The sequence below is a fragment of the Dunckerocampus dactyliophorus genome, chromosome 15, assembly GCF_027744805.1.
Source record: "Dunckerocampus dactyliophorus isolate RoL2022-P2 chromosome 15, RoL_Ddac_1.1, whole genome shotgun sequence".
Taxonomy (NCBI): domain Eukaryota; kingdom Metazoa; phylum Chordata; class Actinopteri; order Syngnathiformes; family Syngnathidae; genus Dunckerocampus; species Dunckerocampus dactyliophorus.
The window spans coordinates 22,199,592-22,222,052 of record NC_072833.1 but is presented as its reverse complement, the minus strand read 5'-3'; the positions used below and the strand labels follow the sequence as shown (position 1 = coordinate 22,222,052).

At 40.2% G+C, this 22,461-nt stretch overlaps 2 protein-coding genes across 5 annotated transcripts in view; one reads left to right on the top strand and one right to left on the bottom strand.

Moving 5' to 3' along the window:
- rap1gds1 (RAP1, GTP-GDP dissociation stimulator 1) overlaps nucleotides 1-14,750 on the top strand; it is a 25,057-nt gene extending 10,307 nt beyond the window's left edge. The window contains exons 10-16 of one of the 3 annotated variants that reach the window (XR_008573771.1): nucleotides 49-183; nucleotides 328-453; nucleotides 526-665; nucleotides 2,364-2,490; nucleotides 3,995-4,123; nucleotides 5,873-9,565; nucleotides 14,187-14,681. Coding sequence is in view for 2 of the 3 variants with exons in the window: in XM_054799801.1 (XP_054655776.1) it covers nucleotides 49-183; nucleotides 328-453; nucleotides 526-665; nucleotides 2,364-2,490; nucleotides 3,995-4,123; nucleotides 5,873-6,000 (785 nt within the window). In the remaining variant the exon portion in view is untranslated. Of the gene's footprint in view, nucleotides 1-48; nucleotides 184-327; nucleotides 454-525; nucleotides 666-2,363; nucleotides 2,491-3,994; nucleotides 4,124-5,872 lie in introns of all 3 variants that reach the window. The other 2 variants (XM_054799801.1, XM_054799802.1) reach the window with 2 other exon arrangements.
- LOC129194617 (tetraspanin-5-like) lies at nucleotides 10,108-22,461 on the bottom strand. 2 transcript variants are annotated; one of them, XM_054799806.1, is made up of 11 exons: nucleotides 22,082-22,461; nucleotides 19,212-19,262; nucleotides 18,010-18,156; nucleotides 17,758-17,928; nucleotides 17,113-17,238; nucleotides 15,630-15,677; nucleotides 14,602-14,718; nucleotides 13,763-13,824; nucleotides 13,425-13,478; nucleotides 13,008-13,048; nucleotides 10,108-12,882 (listed from the first exon to the last, which is right to left on the bottom strand). In XM_054799806.1, the coding sequence occupies exons 1-10, from the start codon at nucleotides 22,160-22,162 to the stop codon at nucleotides 13,036-13,038; spliced, it is 870 nt and encodes a 289-aa protein (XP_054655781.1). In that variant the 5' UTR covers nucleotides 22,163-22,461; the 3' UTR covers nucleotides 10,108-12,882; nucleotides 13,008-13,035. The 2 variants fall into 2 exon arrangements, with proteins under 2 accessions (XP_054655781.1, XP_054655782.1); XM_054799807.1 differs by lacking the exon at nucleotides 13,425-13,478 and having other exon boundaries at nucleotides 10,109-12,882.

Here is a 22,461-nt window from a genome sequence, read left to right as displayed (position 1 = left end):
GGTATGCTAACTATTTCACCTCCTGACCGCTGTGTTTGTTTTACACAGATGGTAACTGCATCCATATGGTGGACACTGGCATTGTGCAGAAGCTTCTAGAACTGCTGGACCGCCATATTGTGGAAGGCAATGTTACAGTGCAGCACGCAGCTCTTAGCGCGCTACGGAATCTGGCCATACCTGGTAAATGTCAATATATTCTATATTCTATATACAGTATAGGCTAGATTAGCCATATAGCTGCTCCACAATATTGTGTACACTTTCCTTTTTATATGCGCGTGCATCCATTTCATGTTGTTTTTTTTTTGTTTGTGTCCATTTAAGTTGTGAACAAATCCAAGATGCTGTCCGCCGGCGTGGCTGACGTAGTGTTGAAGTTCTTGCAGTCGGAGATGCCGCCGGTCCAGTTTAAACTCTTGGGGACTTTACGTATGCTCATCGACACACAAGGTAGAAATTGTGATGCAGTTGACAACAAAATCAAAACGAATGTGCTAAATGTGTGACTTATTTTTCTATTAGTAGAGGCAGCGGACCAGCTGGGCACGAACGTGAAGCTGGTGGAGCGTCTGGTGGAGTGGTGTGAAGCTAAAGATCATGCTGGGGTGATGGGAGAGTCCAATCGGCTTCTTTCTGCTCTTATTCGACACAGCAAATCCAAGGTAAGACACCAGAGGCGGGCAACCTCATATGAGCAATCCTTTGTATTGTAGTCTTGTTGTTGAATGTGGTCCTATTTCAAGATCCCCTTGTTCAGCAAATCTTAGTTTTGTATTGTTGTTGTAGCCGAATGTCGATAATGTGTGTCTGTTTCCAGATCTTCCTGTTCACCAGTCTTTGGTGTTGTAGTGGTATTGTAGAATAGATGGACCGTATTTTCACGACCATAAGGCGCACTTAAATTTTGTCCAAAATGGGCGGGGCGCCTTATAATGCGGAGCGCCGTATGTGTGTACTGAGTTCCAAAATCTGTAAGTGTTGCTGCGTGACTTTTATGAGCGCTCCGCTCGACTGGGAGCGTCTCCTGTTGACACGCTGCTTGTACAGAGGAAAGGGACGTGGACGTGACTGGGGACGCTAAAGGCACGCCCCAGAAGTTATATAAGTATATTTAATGAAATGGCGCCATCTATCCATCCGGGCAAGGACTGCCGTGGCGCAGCAACATTCGGCGGATTACAAGGAAAGCTGGCCATCTTCCGCTCCTACTGCAGTAAAAACATTGCAGACAAGTACTTAAAACTACATCAAAATGCGTAACCTATCATGATTGTTTCGACCACTCCCCCCTCGCATCTTGGGCAATGGACTACTCCATGTTACTGCGCATGCCCAGATTGATTAAGGAAGACGGTAGGAAACAAACTTGTTGGCGCTGTTTGGAAAAAAAATGAAGCGCAGTTACCCCAGTAGAGCTAAGAAGAGGAGAAGGCGAGGGGAAAACAAAACTGATTTTAACAAAACCACCGAAGGTGTCAACCCTTTTTACAGTCAGCCGTGGAGAATGCAGTCGTACTAGAGATGAAGCTGAGAGTGACGCTTTTCATCACAAAGATGTGAGGATTAAAGCGAGTATTTAAAGTAGACCATATTAAATTTTGCTTAATGTTATCGATTAAAGTTAAACCGTTGAATAAAACTTTGCAGTTCAAGGATGTGGAGGGCCCCAATGACTGGTTTGCCTTGGGCCCCCAAATGACTAAATACGCCCCTGCTGGGGTCATGTGACTCATGAGTGTTTCCAGGATCTGAGGTGTGATGTCAAATTTGGTGTTATTGCTCTCACACTTTCTCGTACTGCTCACTGGAAGTTCAACACAGCACCTCATGGCATCCCTCGAGGATGTGAAAAAGAATTGTTGCTGTACAGAGAAGATTGCCAACAGCCTGACCGCTAGTAGTGATTGCACTGTTGCTACATTTGCTGTCAGCAATGGCAGGCCACACAGACTCCAGGGGTGGACTGGGATAAAATATTCGGCCCTGGACTTTTTGATTCAAACTGGCCATTGATTTTTGGAGATACTCAAACCACTGCCACACAACCTCTTCTCAGTAATCTTCTCATTTTTGGAGGATAATTACAAGTCACGGCTGAGTGACATCTGTTTCTCTTCCCTTAGCTCAACATTTAGCTCCACGTTTGGTCATTCTGTTCACTTTTCTGGCAGCTTACAAACCTGAAATGGAGCCCAAAAAGGTAGACTCTGATTGGCTGTTGTAAATATGCTCCCAGCTGATCACCGCAATCAACCCAACATTTATTGCGATCACTGATCACGATCCCATAATCACATAATCGCCCGGCCCGAATTTCCAGATCTTCATTTCCTTGACTTTAATTGGACATCTGCTTTCAGGAAGTGGTCAGGACGGTCATCCAGGCAGGCGGAGTCAAGCACTTGGTCACCATGGCGACCAGTGAGCACATGATCATGCAGAACGAAGCTCTGGTGGCGCTGGGCCTCATCGCCGCGCTCGATTTGGGTACGATAAAAATGACTGACTATATACAGTGGTGTGAAAAAGTGTTTGCCCCTTCCTGATTTCTTTTTTTTTGCAAGTTTGTCACACTTAAATTTCAAGTTAGTTTCAAGTCATCAAACTAATTTAAATATTAGTCAATAACAACACAACTGAACATAAAATGCACTTTTTAATTGAAACCTTTTATTAAGCGAGAAAAAAAATCCAAACCTACCGGTGTGAAAAAGTGATTGCCCCCTAAAGCTCATAACTGGTTGGGCCACCCTTAGCAGCAACAACTGCAATCAAGCGTTTGTGATAACTTGCAATGAGTCTCTTAAAGCGCTGTGGAGGAATTTTGGCCCACTCATCTTTGCAGAATTGTTGTCATTCAGCCACACTGGAGGGTTTTCCAGCATGAAGCGCCTTTTTAAGGTCATGCCACAGCATCTCAATAGGATTCAGGTCAGGACTTTGACTAGGCCACTCCAAAGTCTTCATTTTGTTTTTCTTCAGCCATTCAGAGGTGGACTTGCTGGTATGTTTTGGATCATTGTCCTGCTGCAGAACCCAAGTTGGTTTCAGCTTGAGGTCACCAACAGATGGCCGAACATTCTCCTTCAGAATTTTTTTCGTAGACAGCAGAATTCATGGTTCCATTTATCACAGCAAGTCTTCCAGGTCCTGAAGCAGCAAAACAGCCCCAAACAATCACACTACCACCACTACATTTTACTGTTGGTATGATGTTCTTTTTTTGAAATGCGGCACTACATTTACGGTAGATGTAATGGGGGACACAAAAAGTTAAACTTTTGTCTCATCACACCACAGAGTTTATTTTCCCAAAGGTCTTGGGGATCATCAAGGTGTTTTCTGGCAAAATTGAGACGAGCCTGAATGTTCTTTTTGTTCAGCAGTGGTTTTCGTCTTGGAACTCTGCCATGCAGGCCGTTTTTGCCCACACTGACCTTAACTGAGGTAAATAAGGCCTGCAGTTCTTTGGATGTTGTTATGGGGTCTTTTGTGACCTCTTGGATGAGATGTCGCTTTGGGGTCATTTTGTTCGGCCGGCCACTCCTGGGAAGCTTCACCACTGTTCCATGTTTTTGCCATTTGTAGATAATGGCTCTCACTGTGGTTTGCTGGAGTCCCAAAGCTTTAGAAATGGCTTTATAACCTTTTCCAGACTGATAGAGCTCAATCTCAGTTTAGTTATGTTTTAGCAGGGGGCAATCACTTTTCATGTAGGTATGGATTTTTTTCCTCCCTTAATAATAAAAAAATCTAAAAAAAAAAAACAACTGCATTTTGTGTCCAGTTGTGTTGTCATTTACTAACATTTACATTTGTTGATGAACTGATACACAACAACAAGTGTGACAAACATGCAAAAAAATAAGAAATCAGGAAGGGGGCAAACACTTTTTCGCACCACTGTATAATGACATATGTACATCTGTATTTGTAATATGTACCCATGTGACATGTACACATACAGTATGGGCGACTTTTTGTTTTGTAGTTGCAGCTGAGAAGGACTTCGTGGGAGCGGACCTCGTAGCGGTTCTTCACAAGCTTTTGTCCGATGAAAGGAGTGCGCCTGAAATTAAATATAACTCCATGATCCTGATTTGTGCAGTCATGGGCTCTGGTGAGTTTGCTTTTGATTAGATATTTGAATATACTCTCACAGTACAGCCCCCCTCGCCACTTTACGGGTCTAACGTCGCCCCCTCACTCTATCACGGTTTCTCACAATTTAATTATTAAACAATTTCTGTATGGTCTGTTATTAGTCACAATTATGGAAACAAGTCATTTGCAGTATTCTACAGTGGTCACTAGGCGCCAGTAATGTTACATTGATGTGTCATTACATTACATTACCTTAACTTGCTCTGCATGGAGTCTGATATGGATGCAGAGTGAAAAAAAGTTCTCCCATTCCGTGTGGAAGTTGTACGTTTTTGGCTTCTTCCTTAAGTTCAGAATAAATAAATCGGAAGCTAACTTGTTAGCTTGGTAGTTTGCTATGCTTAAAGCGGCGGTCGTCTCGTGTCCCTGCAGAGATCCCCTAGCCTGTGGTGTAACAGATAGCCTTGTATATCAGTCAAACGTCATAGTGAGGACGGAAGGGCTGATGTGGATCTTTTTTTTTTTTAATGCCATGAGATTGACCCACATTGTGTTCAAGATACTGCAAGAAGGAGCTTTTCTAGTGCTAAAGTGTGAGTTATGTCTTTATTCTCACTTATGTCTACTATATTATGTAATACGAGTATAAAGGTGCCTTTGGGGCGTTGTTTCATGTCTACAGGGCTCTAATTATGTTAAAAATTTGTTTTTAGAAGGTCATGAACAGGTTTTCTATGTTCTAACTACAAAAATACTTATTAATAATGCTACTTTGTGTAAATTTCCTTATCGCGGTCAGGTTTGGAACCAATTAATTGATGTAAAGGAGGGACGGCTGTATATACTGATGTTATCTCAGCCAGTCACCGTGCCTTACACTCCACATTCTCCACTTTGCCGCAGCACTACATTTTGTTGATACCCTCAGTTTCCTGCTATTTATCAAACACTTCTGTGCGTTAGCTCTGGATGCTGAGAGTTGACAGTCTGGTTTGTTACAGCAGCGCTCGGTTTTCTTAATGTCCTCATTCTCCTGTTGGATAAATAACAAACACATGGTAACATCAGCTCACCCGGTTGCTGTGTGTGTTTTGGCCTTGGACGGTTAGATATGATTCTTTGCAGTTTCCACTTTGCTGCCCTCAGTCTCCTCTTGGATAAATCACAAAATCTTCTTGCTGGAAGCTTATTTGAGTCTCCACTTCACTGCAGAGCTTTTTGTTGCCCTGAGGCTCCTCTTGGATGAATACCAAAAATAAAGACACGCTCAACCTTGGCTCACACAGTTGCATTGCATTAGCCTTGGACACATTTCCATATGATAGTCCACAGTCTCCACTTTATTGCCCTCTGTCTCCTCTTGGATAAATCACAAAAATAAACAAATATGGTAATGTTAGCTTACCCAGTTTTCTTGCTGGATGCTTTGAATCTCCACTTCACTGTAGCGCTCCATTTTTTTGTTGCCCTCAGTCTCCTCTTGGATAAATACCAAAAATAAACACATATGCAAATGTTAGTTTACCCAGTTTTCTTGCTGGATGCTTTGAATATCCAGTTTGTTGCAGCGGTCCATTTTTTTGTTGCCCTCAGTCTCCTCTTGGATAAATACCAAAAATAAACACACGCTAAACCTTGGCTCACACAGTTGCATTGCATTAGCCTTGGACACATTTCCATATGATAGTCCACAGTCTCCACTATACTGCCCTCAGTCTCCTCTTGGATAAATTATAAACACTCGTTTTCTTCTTTTTCTTTCCAGAGCCTCTCCACAAAGAAGTCCAGAGTCGGGCGTTTATCGACGTGGTGTCCAAGCTCCGCTCGCATGAAAACAAGACTGTGTCGCACCAGGCGTCGCTCACCGAGCAGCGGCTAACCGCCCAGAGCTAAAATGCTACCCTAGCTCCACTCCCACGAATGCCTGCACCCAAATCACCTTGTAACCCCCACCCCTCCACCCCGTCGTCGTCATGTGCCAAGGTACCATGTTGCATAACTGCCAACCAGACTGACACTTTCATATATAATGTAGAACAAATGAATGAAATTAGGAGCTATAGGGCCACCACTACACTGAAAGCCATAATAATGAGGTTTATTTATTAGGGCAATGTGTTTAAGGGTCCTACGTAAAAGTCAGTCTCTCTTTACTCGTGCATGCAACGCAACATAGACGACCATAGCCGTGACGCCATCTTGCCAAACGCTCTCTTGGTGATTTACGCAAAATCCGCCATGGATGACGTGCCTCGTTGTGTCTCCACATTAAATATACGACTGTGTATGTTCTTTTTTTCTTCTTTTTCAAAAAAAAAAAATCCAAACAACTGACGTAGGGTCTACAGATTTATTGGAAGAAAGTGCGAAAGCCAAACACAAGTTGATTAGTCATGTCTGGTTACCGTGTTACCTCATATAGTGGCCACAACAGAGAGTAGCAGGCGTCTGTTGGGGATTTTTTTTATATCACCAAATTAATATTACTTTAAAAAAATGTTATTTTTTTCCCAAATGAATTACATCTAATTAATCAGTATATATCCGTGTCCAACAAAAACTTTTACAAGAATGTCATGGGTGTCTGAAATTTGATTTCATTACTTTATCACTGTCCAACAAAATGTTTTTTGTTCATTTTATTGCCTGGTACAACTACAGGTACATTTCTTTGGACAAATATCATGATGACAGCAAAAATAGCTCACAAGAGTTTATTTTTTGGCAGTACAGTGCCATATTGATGTAAAAACGTAAGTGATTTTGGATATTATCAAGAAAACCATGGAAATGGCTGAAATATCAGCTCTTAAATTCAACTTTAATGAGCTATTTTTGTTGTCATCATTATATTTGTCCAAACAAATGTACCTTTAGTTGTACCAGGGATTAAAATGGATGAATAAACTGAAGAAACAAGGGTGGTCTAATCATTTTTTCCATGTTTGGACACTGAATAATATTAATAGATTAGTTTTTCTCAAGTGAATATTTAATAACACCTTTTTAAAAATATATATATAATAACAGCGTGTATCTCAAAATGGTTCCCAAAATTGTTTATATTTAATTAATTTGATTATTTTCCAAAAGTAATTAAAAACAAAAAACCCTAGCATCTCCAGTTTATTTTGTACCATTACTTATTTTATTTTTTTAGTTTCACAAATAAATTGCAATTAATTAAAAGTACTCTATAAAATTATAATCCAGATATGCTCAACACCTTTTCTCAAATGAATCATATTTAATTGCAAAGTAATAAAAATCATGTATCTCCAATTTTTGTGTTGTTCGGGAAGAAAAAACAATTATTTGGAGAAACAAGATTTTTGTCATATATAGGCCTGTCACGATAACACATTTTACTGGTTGAGAATTGTGCCACAAATTATCGTAGATATACGATATTATCGCCACCATTTTTTTCATTAATGTCATAAGGTGTAATTCACATTTGAACCACTGGATGGTACTCAAGTATAGTGTATGGTGTGCCTGTGTGAGCCATTAGCTTGTCACAGAAGTTGCCCATTTGTTTTTGCAATGTAGCCAGCCACACTGTCTGTGGGCGCACATCATTTTCATGCGCTCACCGTGTTCATTCTGTTTAAAACCAAAATATCCCCGCTGTGGCATTCGCCTTAAAAATGTTTAAAATCGCTTTTGTGCCATCATTCATGTTAGCCTATGCTGGCTCACAAAGCTAACTGCTGCTAGGATAACAGGGTAGCAGCTCGTAGCCCCACCTCCACAAAGAGGCTAAATGAGATGAGCCCACTCTCTCCGTTCATTAAAAATCAATGCGGAGCTCGATGCAGAGTGAACCCTCTTGTCAGAGAGACGAGCAGACGCGTACATGCACATGTAAGTTTATCGAAGGCATCATAATTATCGACCTGTTTTTTTGTTTGTTTTTTTGCGTTTCATTAATCGATTTATCAATTACCGTGACAGTTATATGACTATTATGAAGATGTCACGTTCAACTTCAACTTCAGCTTTACAGATGCCAGGCGGCCATTACAGGCCACTATTTGAGGAAATACAATAAATGTTTGGGACAAGATGATCTTTATTATTATGTGAGTTAATGTTTCAGCGTAAGATGAGACCCAATTATATTTTTGTGGAATGTTAATGTTAAAAAAAAAAGTGTTCGTATATTAAAAAACAAAACATATGACATGTCTTAACAGGTAAGTGTATGCGCACCAGAGACGCAACGGTCAAATATACGTAATTGTATGAATGGTTATTTATCAGTGACATGAGATGGATCCATCGTAATACTACCATGAAATACTCTTAAATGTTTGTTGTAAATGTTCAAAATAAGAAAAAAGTTGTACATTTGGGGGATTGTAAACTCACACAACAGATAATTAAAAATATGATAGCTAGCCGGGGCCGTCTTTGTTTCTTCATTTTCCGGACTTTTTCCACATGGGAATAAAGGGACAATTTTTAGAGGATTGTTTACAGTGCAACCTCGGTGAGCGCCCGCCTCAGTTTTCTGCGTGTTTTTCGGTTAACGTAAAAAAAAAAGGTGTCACATTCTCTGGTTTGCGTGCAATATGGCACGTGTCTTGTGTTGTTATTAATACACTGCTTGGCGGCAACTGTGTTCTCAATGTATTTTTCAATTACAAAACGTCCTTCCTTGTTAGCATCTTATTAGCTGGCTATACAAAATGGAAACCGGAACCGGAAGTTACGTCGCCTGTTAATGTCATTATCAGCGGCTGACTCTCAAAAATGTTAACACAAAACACCAACACAATTAGTCGTCCCTCGTTTATCACGGTCAACTGGTTCCAGACCCGGCCGCGTTAAGTGAATTCCAATGAAGTAGGATTCAATAGTAATAAACGCTATATTTTTGTAGTTTCTAAATACGTGTACCATTATTAGAGCCATGTAGACATGAAATAACACCGCTATAGTCACCTTTACATTCTTTGTTTACACATTGGGCAGGCTATGGGATCACTGCAGGGACATAAGAAGCATATAGCAAGCTACCGAGCTAACTACCGGTAGTTAGCAAATCGCTCATAGCATATAGCAAGCTACCGAGCTAACTACCGGTAGTTAGCAAATTGCTCATAGCATATAGCAAGCTGCCGAGCTAACTAGTTAGCCTCCAATTTGTTCTAAACTTTTAAAAAGTGTTTCAAACGGAGTGGTGAAGAAGGACAAAGAATGAAGCCAAAAAAGGAGAACTTTTTTCACTCTATCATGTCGGACATGCAATGGCTGACTACATGCAAGATGAAGGTAATGTAAGAACGTCATGTCTCATCAGTGTAACATTACTGACGCCTAGTGACCAGAATACTCCATATGACTTGCCTTTCAATATTTTTTGACTAATAATGGTCCATAAGTGGCAGCGAGATCAACCACCACCACCTTCCTGTTTTGAGTCCCATCGAGAATCACGTCTTCAACGAAGGTAAAAGTAACCTTAAATGTTCATTTATCCCTTTCATTCGCCATTTATACGTGTTTATATGCATTTCCTATTGTCTTATGCATGTCAAACTAGAATTTTAAAACTATGACAACGTATTTTGTGTTAGCATTTTTGGCTTTCTGGAACAGATGAATTGGACCCGAAATAATTACATTATTTCTTTTGGGAAAAATATATTCAGTTAACGTCCGTTTCAGTTAGTGTCAGACTTTCTGGAGCGAATTAATGACGCTAACCAAGGTTGTATTTAAAAACATCTTTTTACAGTATTAACTGTTTATCGCGTTAATGTTGCACCTCAAAATGTATTATTTCTTAACGCATAAATAGTAGCAAATTTGAGCAAAAAGCACAACTGCTAGCTGCCGATGGCTCCAACCGTTTCTGAAACATCTTGAAGCTTGAACAATTTTTTTTTTCAACAAATAACACGCATGACGCGCGGTACGAAACGTACGTACACACCAGACCTTTGTCAGTTTTTACATGCGGGCAAAAAAAGATAGCTTAACATAGAAATAATGTTTGGAAAAATCCACTTTTATTTCAAAACCAGTTTCAAAACCAGTCAAACGTTTTTAACAATGCAACAATAAGTAACATAAATAGCATTTTTCGCGAGACATATAGTAACAGCCTAATGTTAACATCCAAAAACAACGGTGGAAAACATCCAGTCCAGTGCAATTTTTTACAGAATTTAACATTTTTTTAAACAAAAAAAACAGGATTGCCAAGTTTCATTCAAGTGCATGTAAGGGTGGGGGAAAAAATGGACAATAAATTAATCCTTGGCTAGTTATAAGCGTAATGATAATGGCACAGCTACCTATAACCTGAATAACTTTTTTTTAAATGAAATGTTCCCTTTGAAGAATTAAATAAAAAAGAAATCAAAATCAGGAAGCCTTTGTTTATTTACACATTTTTAACAGTGCTGTAACGTAAATAATAAAAGAAACAATAATAACATTAGATAGCATATACAGGTGAAAGAAACTGCTTGGAAAAGGACAGCTAGTTAGATTAGATTTAGTCAAAATACTCTTTTTTTTAACGGTAAAATGGTGGAATGTGGGCACGCGTCGCCATAAATAAAACTGATGGAGGAAATACCATGTACAGACCTGCCAACGTGTTCGCATTTTTGGTGCTCCGCATGCAATTTAAACCCTTGAATACGCTGGTAAGCTTCGCTGCTCTCCAGGTACGCATTTTCGCTGTGTTCAGTCTCTGAAACTTGGATAATGCTCCTGTGTTGAGGCACCAGCGTACACCACACCTGCTCAGTCCTCCCCCGGCAAACTCGAGGGGATGTGCACCTCCAAAAACAAATCTGGCTGCTTGGATTGGAGTACATTATTTCCTGCGTGTGTACGACTGGCTCAGACTTCTCCGATTAAACACACATACTCACATGTGTCATATACAGGGTGTCCCAAAAAATGTCTACACCCTTTAGCAGCTGATAATTAAACCCAATGAATTGAATGACGGCAGGCGAACTAAACTAGTGTGTACGTTTTAGTTTTTTTTAACACCCCGTATATTCATTCATGCATTCATTGTCTATGCCGTGTAAGCCAAGCGGCCCCTCCACATCCTTTGATTTTTGGGTATGCGTCCCTCGGTGGAAAACGTTAGGATACCCCTGTATAAAAGAATCAAGACTGCGATGGAGGGGCCAGCATATTGACTACGCAGAAGTATAATAAGAGTACTGGTAAAATGTCTTGAAGGTTGGCAGGTCTGGATATCGTGTTCCAACGCTAACGGCCGCACAAAAATGAAAGACGACTTTGTTTGTGTGAGCAGAACACTGGTCATGGTCACATTTAGCAGGTTTGTAGCAGTAGTTGAGATTTTGACATGGGACAAAACAGTGTCCCTCTCAATTTTGACCAAAATTAAGACTTTGTCGGAGCAGAACAGAAGTAGCAATGCGTTTTTGTAGCTTGTAGCTGTTCAAATTCCATGTGAATTTGATGAGATTCTGACATTTTAATTGGGGTAACGTGTTTATAATGGTATTCGAGAGCTTTACATGAGGGAAAAATGGTATCTCTGTCTTCAGATTTGAAACAGCTACAACATTCTTTGTGAGCGGAACAGCATTTATGGTTTTATTTGGATCACATTGAAATTTTGCTTGCCTGTAACACTACTCACGGTTGCACTTATTTGGACATTTTTTTTACAATTTTACAAATGCATGTTTGTAACAGTATTCGGGTCAGGGGTGAGCTCCTGCCCCACGTGGAGGAGTTTAAGTACCTCCGGGTGTCTGGTGTACGTCTGCAGTGATGTGGACTCTGCATCGGTCTGTTGTGGTGAAGTAAGCTGAGTCGAAAGGCAAAGCTAGCAATTTACCGGTCGACCCTTTGGGGAGTGACCAAAAGGACAAGATCGCAGGTACAAGCGGCCGAAAAGAGTTTTCTCTGTAGGGTGGCTGGCCCTTCCCGTAGAGATTGGGTGTGGGTGAAACTCTTGAGTAGAACCGCTGGTCCTTCGCATTGACAGGAGCCAGATGAGGTGAGTCGGGCATCTGGTCAGGTTGTCCCCCGGACGCCTCCCTGGGGAGGTGTTCAGGGCACATCCACCCAGTAGGAGGCCTCGGGAAGACACAGGACACATTGGAGAGACTATGTCTCCCAACTGGCCTGGGAACGCCTCGGGATCCGCCGGGAGGAGCTGGATGAAGTAGCCGGGGAGAGAGGGAAGTCTGGGCTTCTCGGATTAGGCTGCTGCACCCGCGACCCGACCTCGGATAAGCGGGAGAAGATGGATGTAACAGTATTGAAGATCTTGACGTGGGACAACAATTTCATCTGTCTTTAATTGATGACGTTGCATGTGCATTTTTACATATCCTCTAATGTCAGAAGGGAAAATTTGAAGAAATTGTAAAGTATTGGAATGTCCTTTTCACGTAATTAGTTGTTGGTAAGCACAACAAATGAGCACTGTGTTAACCTTTTGTCGCTAACTACTGGACTGTCTGGCGAGTGAGACGTACCACGCCGCTTCACAGTAGCATGGTAGTGAATAAAACAATCAACAGTGCACTGCTGAAAAAAACAACTATGCTACTTTGTTATAAACGTGGATCGTTACATCAAAAAACTAGCTATCAAAACATTACAATCTGCGTGTAGTGCATTGCGATCCATTCCGATCACCGTGAATATTGATATAAACATACACGAAGTGGTGCAGGTGAGCGGTGGAGTCCTTCGTCGCACTTTTGACGTCCTCACGGAGGCCTCAAGTCCAGTAGCTGACTTCATAAAAATCCACTAAACCAAAAAAGAAAAAAATGTGAAGCCGTTTTTTTAGCGATTGTACATCATTGCAGTGAAATCGGCAAAATCGTAGGGAGTGGTCGTGTCAGTTTAAAAGATTTAATAAATCGACTGCTTACCTGTTGAAATTAAAGTGCTGTCTCACCTTTAGGTGAAGAAACTAGTAAAGACAAGACAATTACTGTATTAGTAAACATTACAAACTCCAACGTCCAAGTCACTAGGTAAACTCTACGAATGCTCGCGCTAACAGAACATAATGTCCAAGCAGTAACACCGATATTGTACAATAGGATAGTAGCAATTTAATGCAGCTATTTTAATACTTTATCGTCACATATATCATCTCACACCTAAACATTAGCACTGATGCTAGCGCTACCACAACACAATAAAAGGTCCACTCCTAACAATGTCCATCCAAGAGCTAAATATTACTGCAACACTACACACGACACGCAACAAAAGCAACAGCTAGCTCTCGAATCTATCGCACCCACCAACTAAAAACACGTACAATGTCTCACAAATAGTACCCTTTCTTGCTCGAGTGCGGTGGGAGTCGCCGCACGGAAAGGGTAGCGGGCACCCTGATGGAGTAACGACATTATCATCAAAACTGCAAATGAATTTTACAAAAACTGATGCAAACTTAAAAATAGCATGTAGCCGAAAGTGGTTCATTACATCCAGCAATAGCTATAAAATGCCAAAATTGAATTAAAACCGGGGGGGAAAATCAACTTCTCCCCACAAAGCTAGCTAGCTATTCAACTCATCAGCAAAAAATCAATGCACTAAAATGTACGATAAGACAAATTTAAAATGTTAAAAATCGTTACCCTATCCTGATAAAAAATTCTAATAATCTTACCAGCTTGCCCGCACGGCTTCGATGTCGCTCACTAGGTTTTGGGCCAAACAAATCCCGAAGATCTGTGAAATGAGACGGAAGTCTGTAAATACATGGCTCATCAAAATAACAGCGGAACCTTGGTTAGCATCCGCCCCGGTTAGTATGCTTTTTGGTTCCAATTTGCAGTTCACGTTCACTTCAATTAAGATTCAGACCTTATGGAACGAATTAATGATGCTAACCAAGGTAACTTACCACCGTAACTTACCGAGGGCTCCAGACTCAACTTTTTTTTTTGCTACAAGCACAGTGAACTCACCTTTACAAACTAAATATTCTCATTTCCTGTCATTTTAACTGTATTACTGATAAATACTTGAACAACAAATGGCAAGTGTCTTCTCTAACCACCCTGTCTGTCTGTCCCTACCTAAAAACAAAGTCACATTTGGAGTCCCAAGACCAGAGGCTAGGCGGAAAACTGTCTAACTAGTCGCCCAGCTAGTGAGGCAGAGTGGCAGCCAGGCAAAGTGTGTAAACAAAGATGCCAGAAAAGTCAAAAGGCAATGAGATTGAAAGGTGAGCGATCACACACGCTGGCATCCATAAGCCTGTGACAAGCTGTCGTCAGTTGGTTATGGTTGAATTTATTTCCAATATGCATGCAGTTTACACTGAATGTTTCATGTTACAATACACAATTTTTTCATTCTCACTGTAATAAGGGACAAAGTGCGTCCCTTGTCAACTCAATACGGCGTATCAGTCGCACATGCACGAGTAGATGAAAAATTGACTCACAACGTCTCAAATTTTAGTGGCAGTCTGCAGCCCTGTTGCTAGCTACCAATACAAACCTGGAGCAGCGCGACTCCAATGAATATCCCCGCCACCAAGTTGAGGTTGTCCTGTAGCCACTTCTCGAACTGCGGCACGCAGCCTTTCACATTGATGTGGTCCTTCTGCTCCGAGTCCTGCCGATTTGATTTATTGTAACTTATTTTGCAGGATTGCACAAAAAAACACTGTCAAAATCTGTGGACATAGAGACGACGAAAGCCAAAGAAAGCCATTTGCGGTATTATGCTTGAGTAGTCATGACTCTGAAAGTAATGCCGCTTGCCACATCAGAAACAGAATAGCGTGATAGTTCGTCAGGATCGAGTTGGACCGAAAATCTGCAGACAAATAAAGCACTTAAAGCAGAATACAGTTATTATGCTGAAATAGTCAACGACAGTGCATCGTATGCTGCTGGCTGCGAAGAAAGTGAAAATCTGGATTGAGTTTTATCTTGAAATGCGGTAACACAGGGAAATAAAACGCAAAAGATGGTGACGAAAAGCTGTAGTATTATACGGGAATAGTCACGACTGTGTGTGGCATGCTGAAAACAGGATCAGTTTTACTGTTTGACTCAAACTGCGGACAAATTAAAGCAAAGTGGAATGCAGCATCACGCCTCAATAATCTTGACAATGCATGACAAAGTCGAAAAATTGACCGATAAGATTTTGACCCAAAATGTGTTTAAAAATCAGACAGACAGCTAACAAAAGGTGATGAAAGGCCTTTTGTTGCATTAAGCTACAATAATCACGACTCAATGTTATGCTGTTTGCCACTTCTAGGATAATTTGTCATGATCGAGATCTGCAGGGAAACTTCACCCAAAATCTGGAGGGAAACCAGACACTGGAATAGTAAACAGTGCATGGTATGCTGCTTACTGCCACAAATTACATTCTCTGGAGTGATTGCAGATTTTAACGCATTTTGGGTCAAAACCGACAGACGAAGTAAACAGAAGAAAAAGATAAAGGACAACGGTGGTATGACACTTTAATAGTCACAACAGTGCATGAAAGGCAATTAGGTTACTTACCAGTTTTGCTCGAATGTCGTATCCACACTGAGTGTTTATTACGTCCTCCTAAACAAACAGTAAATGTCAGTTTGCCGAAAATCTAACTACTCCAAGTGTTTAGTATGACGTGTTTGTATTAGAGATGTACTCATTTACGTTTTAATTGTAAAAGTAATTTGAAATGATTTTATTATTTGTAATTACTGCAACTTTTGTATGCGCTGGAAAAGTACCATCAATTGCACACTCCTGATGAAAATTTTTAGACTAGTTGAAAAATTCCAAGAATTTACATTTTGCGCTGTTGGATCTTAAGGAGGTTCTGAGTAGAGCTTCAAAATGAGACAAAATTGAGTCAGCAATTTATTGCAAATAAACAAGTGAAATAGGCTGTTCATCAGCTGATCAAAAGTTTAAGAGCACAGCCTTTAAAAGCTAAAATCTTGGCTGAAGTGTGGATTCAATGTCATTTTCTGCCAGTTATTCACACAGTCATGACCTCATGTTGGCACAAGAGCTTTCTCTTTGAAAGCGGTTGGATTGTTGAGCTGCATATGCAAGGCCTGCGTGCCATTGCTGCTGAGGTTGGACACAGTAAGACGGTAATTTGAAAGTTCTTCAAAGATCCTGAGTGTCATGGAGCAAAAATACAAGTGGTGAACCCAAAAAGATGTCACCAGTCCAGAGCCGGAGGCAGAAGGGTTTTTATCAGAAAAAAATTCAAACGTCTTTGTCTCCTTCAGCATCACAAAATTCCCCGTTTGGAATTTGCACAAGAGCACCAAACATGGGACATTGAAAGGTGGAAGAAAGTTTTATTCTCTGGTGAGGAAAAATGGAACCCAAACATTACTGTCATGACAAGGAGATCCCACCTGAGATGTTTTCCACATGGCACAGTGGAGGGGGCGCCATCATGATCTGTGCTGCTTTTTCCTTCAATGGAATAATGGGAGATTGTGCAGGGGCGTCAAACGGAAGCTGGCTATGTGGAGATGTTGCAGCGGGCATCCCTCATGACTGAAGGCCCTCGTCTGTGTGGTGATGACTGGCTTTTTCAACAGGACAACGCTGCACTTGGCAATGCCCGCCTGACAAAGGACTTCTTCCAGAGGAATAAACTCACTCTTTTGGACCATCCTGTGTGTTTCCCTGATCTAAATCCAAAAATGGATATCAGTGGAGGCCCTCCGTGAAACCATCTTCCCACCTGAAGCAACACTCCCACTAGCCTCCTGGAAACACTGGTATCTAGCGTATTATTGACTCCTTTTTTGAACATTTTATTTCTATTTTAGGGGTGTTCCAGGTTTGTCTTGAGCTACGGCCTTAAACTTTTCATCAGCTGATGAACAGCCTATTTGACTGTAATGGTTGTTTGCAAAAACATTTTGTTGTCTCACTTCCATTTCTTCTTTTTGCATTTAGAACCTCCTTATGCTCCAACAGTGCAAAAATGTAAATTTTTGCTATTTTTCAACTGGTCTTAAAGCCTACACACCGCTGGGTCTTTGGTGCAGCAGGAAAACGGAACACCGCACTTTTCCCGACTAGGGTTCCCTTCGGTGCAGTTGAAGTAGATGTTGAGGTTCCAGTCATCCGCTCCAAAAGCGCCACAGCACTCCCACTGAAGAAAAAAAAAAAACACACACACTGAATGATTAATGGCAGCTATTTTAAAATACGCTTCATGCAGATGCAAGGTGGAAAAAAACACAGCAGTGGTGCTCTGGGTCCCCTGAAATTGTTATTTTTTTAGAAACTGTTTCCAGAGATGAGTGGGCCAAAATTCCTCCCCAGCGCTGTAAGAGACTCATTGCAAGTTATCACAAACGCTTGATTGCAGTTGTTGCTGCTAAGGGGGGCCCAACCAGTTATGAGCTTTAGGGGGCAATCACTTTTTCACACAGGGACATGTAGGTTTGGATTTTTTTTCTCCCTAAATAATGAAAAGCTTAATTTAAAAACTGCATTTTGTGTTCAGTTGTGGAAATTTGATGATCTGAAACATTAAGTGTGACAAGCATGCAAAAAAAGAAATCAGGAAGGGGCAAACACTTTCACAGCACTATAAATGTCAACATTATACACTACAACTATGTTTTTAGGATTACGTAGCTAGCTTGGCACGAGGTGTGACGCTTACATATTCCTGCGTGAAATCAATGAGATTCTGCAGGTCAATGTCGTCGCGGTATGCCCGGATGTTGTTGTTGATGAACAAGTTGAGCTGGTCCTTGATCCAGTCCTTGAAGACGAACGCCAGGACCCCGGTGGTCAACTCCAGGAAGAAGATGATTCCCAGAAAGACGGAAAACTGCAGGAACAGTTAGCGGACATGTACATTTTTAACATTATGTCTGTCTGTCGGTGCTAATCGAAACTGAGTGACACGTACAAATTTGAGCAGGAAGGTGTTTTCCCGCAGTGCTCCGATGCATCCTGCAAAACCCAAGATGAACATGACCCCTCCCACCACCATGAAGAGCCACACCGGGTCCAGACCCCCCAGGTCAGTAATGGATGAAATGTTGGATAGAACCCCCTAGAAGACACAAGGACATCATTAACGCAACAAAAATGACATTTTTATTCTGGTATTTCATTAAGAAATACAGTTCATATTATTTTTCTTACCTTTTACTTTTTACAATGTTTATTATTTTTCATGCTATTGAAAAGAGGCTAGCGACTCCATCACTGTTTCATTCACTCATTCATTTTCTATGCCGCTTGTCCTCATTAGGGGTATGCTGGGGCCTATCCCAGCTACCTTTGTGCAAGAGGCGGGGTATATCCCGGACTGGTCGCCAGCCAATCGCAGGACTCATACAGACAATCATTCGCACACATTCATACCTATGGACAATTTAGTGCCGCCGATTAACCGAACATGCATATTTTGTAATGTGTGAGTAAACCCGTGCATTCACGATGAGAACACGCACAAACAGAGATGCAAACGCAGATCTTCCAGATCTCCTGACTTTGTCGCCAACATGTTAATCACTACGCCACCGTGCTGCCTTTTTTCCCCCTATTTTTTACCTAAATTAAGCATTTTCAAGCATAAACATGGCAACATGGCTAAATGAACTAAAATACAAACACAAGGCATTACAAAGTCACGTTCAAATTAAATTAAATGAATGTAGTCTCCTGCATTGGTCACCGGGGGTCGCAACCTTTTATTGCAGGTACAGGCAAAAAAATATTTAGAGAAACACAAGTACAAGTCTTAGTTATGTCTTAAAATGGCTGATTTACACGTATGTCTACTATATTGGGTAATGGGAGTGTAAAGGTGACTATAGGCATGTTATTTCATGTCCAGGGGGCTCTAATAACGTTAAAAACTGTATTTAGACATTTGTAAACAGGTTTTCTATGCCATAACAATGAACATATTCCATTTATAAAGAAGGAATCTTACTTTGTGGAAATTCACATATTCGGGTCGGGTCTGGAATAAATTTGTTGTGATAAACGAGGGATTACCGGACAAGTATTTTCTAGAAAAAAAGTTTTTAAAGTATTTTTGCCATATTTAATGAATAAGAAAATACAATTAAGGTTAGTCGTCAATAAAATAAAACTCACCTTCTCACTCCATGCCCACAATCCAATGCCAACCAAGGCCATCCCCAGCAACTGAAAAATAACAACATACCACATCGCAAACTTTTTTATTCTCAAAAATATACCACTTTATACTGAATATCAGAAGACATTTCTCTAAAACATCTTAACTGTATTTCTCTATATTAAACAGCTTTTTTTCTCTAATATAAACATTTTTTCTCCTTTTTTCTTAAAAAAAATACTTTCACTCACAGGATTAACTTTTTTTTTATAAAAAAAAAAATCTTTTGCTTTCTCAAACAAAACTTCGTAATTTCCGGTGTATAGGCCGTTACTTTTTTTCTTCAACTTTGAGCCCTGCCGCTTATACAGCGGTGCGGCCAATTTATGGCTACGTTCTAATCTCGTGACATCTCCTTTATTTCAGAACTACTACTCATCATTTAACTCCTGTGCCGCTCGCGAGTCAGTGAGGAAACTACAGCTTTATCTTCATTTGGCAGAAGCCAATCAGAGCGTACCGGAAATTACCATACTTTTTTATTTCTTAAAAAATATATCACTGAAAAAGCATGTAGAAATTGTCTGAACTTTTTTTTTTGGAGAATTGTGTTTTAATAAATGACTTTTTTTTCTTGAAATCATATTTTTTCTCAAAACATTAGCTCAGTTTTTCTCCAAAAATGCTAGCTTTAAAAAGGGAAAAAAAACCCTACTTCTCCTTTTGTAGCACCCACTAAATTTACAGGAAAAAACTGATTTTTTCTTATATAAGATGTACCAGTGTATGAGTCGCATGTGTCCACATCATAAAGTGGCATATTGTGGCACACACAAGTCCGTGAGGACCAGGCAGCTCTTTTATTTGACAGGAGCCAATCATGAGCTATGAGCAAACTCACAGCAAGCTCATCAAGTCACTGGAAATCACAGGTGGTCAGTACTCATATATAAACAGTCTGACTCACACAGCAACTAACACTCAAACATTATACCTCAGAAATATAGAAACATGTATCAATACAAATTTTATATGAAAAAAAAAAGGGTTCAGATAATGCCTTGCGTTTAAGAAAACTTGGAGGAGTCAGCGTAGAAAGCATAGAAAATTGTGCGGCAATACTGCTTCTGTCCACTAGAGGGAGCGAAAGGACCGGTAGCCCAAAGCAAAAAGAGGAAGTTGGCATCATTGCAGCGCCCAATGAATGTGTTGCTCAGATGCAATGACTTGTGGGAAAACTTTAAAATGTTGGGGTTTTTTTTAAGTCATATTGGGATATGTTTGTATATTTTGTATATACACCGTTGAGTATTACGTTGCTGTGTGATGAATTTAGTGTTAGCAAAGTGTTCTTTGAAAGATGACACCGTGAGTCAGACTGTTATGTTGTTATACTGGTATATATAATGACCTCCACTGACTTCCAAACGGCTTATGCACCGGAATTTACGTGTTTTGTCAAAATATACAGCTATTTGTCTGTGAAAAATAGTACCTTTTTTCTTGACTTTTGTGTTATACAACATTTTCCTCCAAAAAGTCAAGATTATTTTGTTAAAATTAGATTTTCTAAAAAAAAAAAAAAAAAAGTTCTCAAAAGACAAGACATAATTCAGACATCGTGCAGTCTTAGGACGTAAGAGAAAAGTAGCGCCCAAGCGATGCGTGGGGTCTGATTTTTTTTCGAGGAGGCATTTTTGTTATGCAATTGTATTACACTTTTGAATGCATATTGCTTTGGGAAGCCAAACTCTTTACTTAAGTAGCTATCTATCGCTTTAAGGCTTGCGACTTCATCGTGGATCTCCTTCAGTTTTTCGTTGAGGCTGATGTTCTGTGATTGTACGTCTATCTCCAATCTGTGTTAGCGGGCCTCTTAGATCTCACCTTGTTTGTGCTACAGTTTCCTCTTGTGGCACCCTCATGTCCCACTTCAAGGTGTGAAATAACGTCACGTTGTTACTCTTGATAAGTTTGTGGAATTCTGGAACTGATTTTCCATTTGAGGAGTCATCCTCCTACAGCCAGACAGGCTCTGGTTCTGATTTTGGACCCTGATTTCCAGGCCCGGCATCATTGCTTAGTTTTTTGCATTGTTGTTAGGCAAGCGCTTGTAAATTCAGCAGTTAACCGGTTAGCTTGGCTTGCTAGCAGCTGTCAGCACTTGTAACTTGTTTATTTCAAGGAATCTGTACCTCGCATAAGTTGAGGGTGTGAGCATCGATAGCAAAGCTCTTGCCATGTAGGTCCTCTCCATTCAACAAAAGAAAACATGAAAACTTACACTATTTTTACACTATTTTCTCAAAAAATATTACATTTATTTAATATTTTAAATGTATGCAAAATATACAACTTTTTCAAGAAAAAATGACTGACTTACTCCTAAAAAAAAATTTCCTTTTCTCTGATTCTTGCTCTTGAAAATACTTTTTTCAAATACACATCTATTTCCTTTGAAAAATAAACATTTTTATCAAAAATCTAAGGCTAGTTTTGTAAAAAATTACACTATTTTCTCAAAAAAATAAGAGTTTTTCCTAAAAAAAAGATTGTTTTCCTCCAAAATACAGTAAAATACTATTTGAGAACAAATTGGGAAGTACTTAGCATTTAAAAGTAGGTCACACATTGCAATGTCCCTGCATAGTGAATGTGATTACTAATGCATGCATTACTAATGTGAAATAACGGTCTACAGTGAAGACTGTGTGTTTATGTTGAATGTAAGGCTGACATTGAAGGCCACCACCAAGAAGCCGATTAGCAGCTGCTAGCATCCACATCAGTAGGATTATCAGGCAATACAAATGATTTAAATGGTATTTAAATGCAAATGCAAACAAAATGTCGACCTTGTTAGAAGGCTCCCATCCAGCAGTCTTACCCAAAAGAGGATGTTGAATCCAAAAATGAAGTATTTGATGCAGCAGCTGACTTCGTGGCCTTTGTAGTGATTCCCCGACATGCTTAACAAGCATCATCGACTGGAGCTAAACCTTAAAATAATAATACGATGAAACTACTGCTGCTACTACTAGTAATAATAATAAAATACAAGACGGCCTGCTTTACGGGCTTTGTGGAGTAGGTTCATCCATCGTACATCGAATATTCTTTAAATAGTAAGAACGTTCCCTTGATCATTTAACATCATGCTGACGTGATAACGTTTTACATTCCACGTTACGACGATTTTTGTTTGTTCGACCTCAATCAAACAAATGCGACAGCGACCACTCGTGTAAGGCGGGACTAACGAGGCAG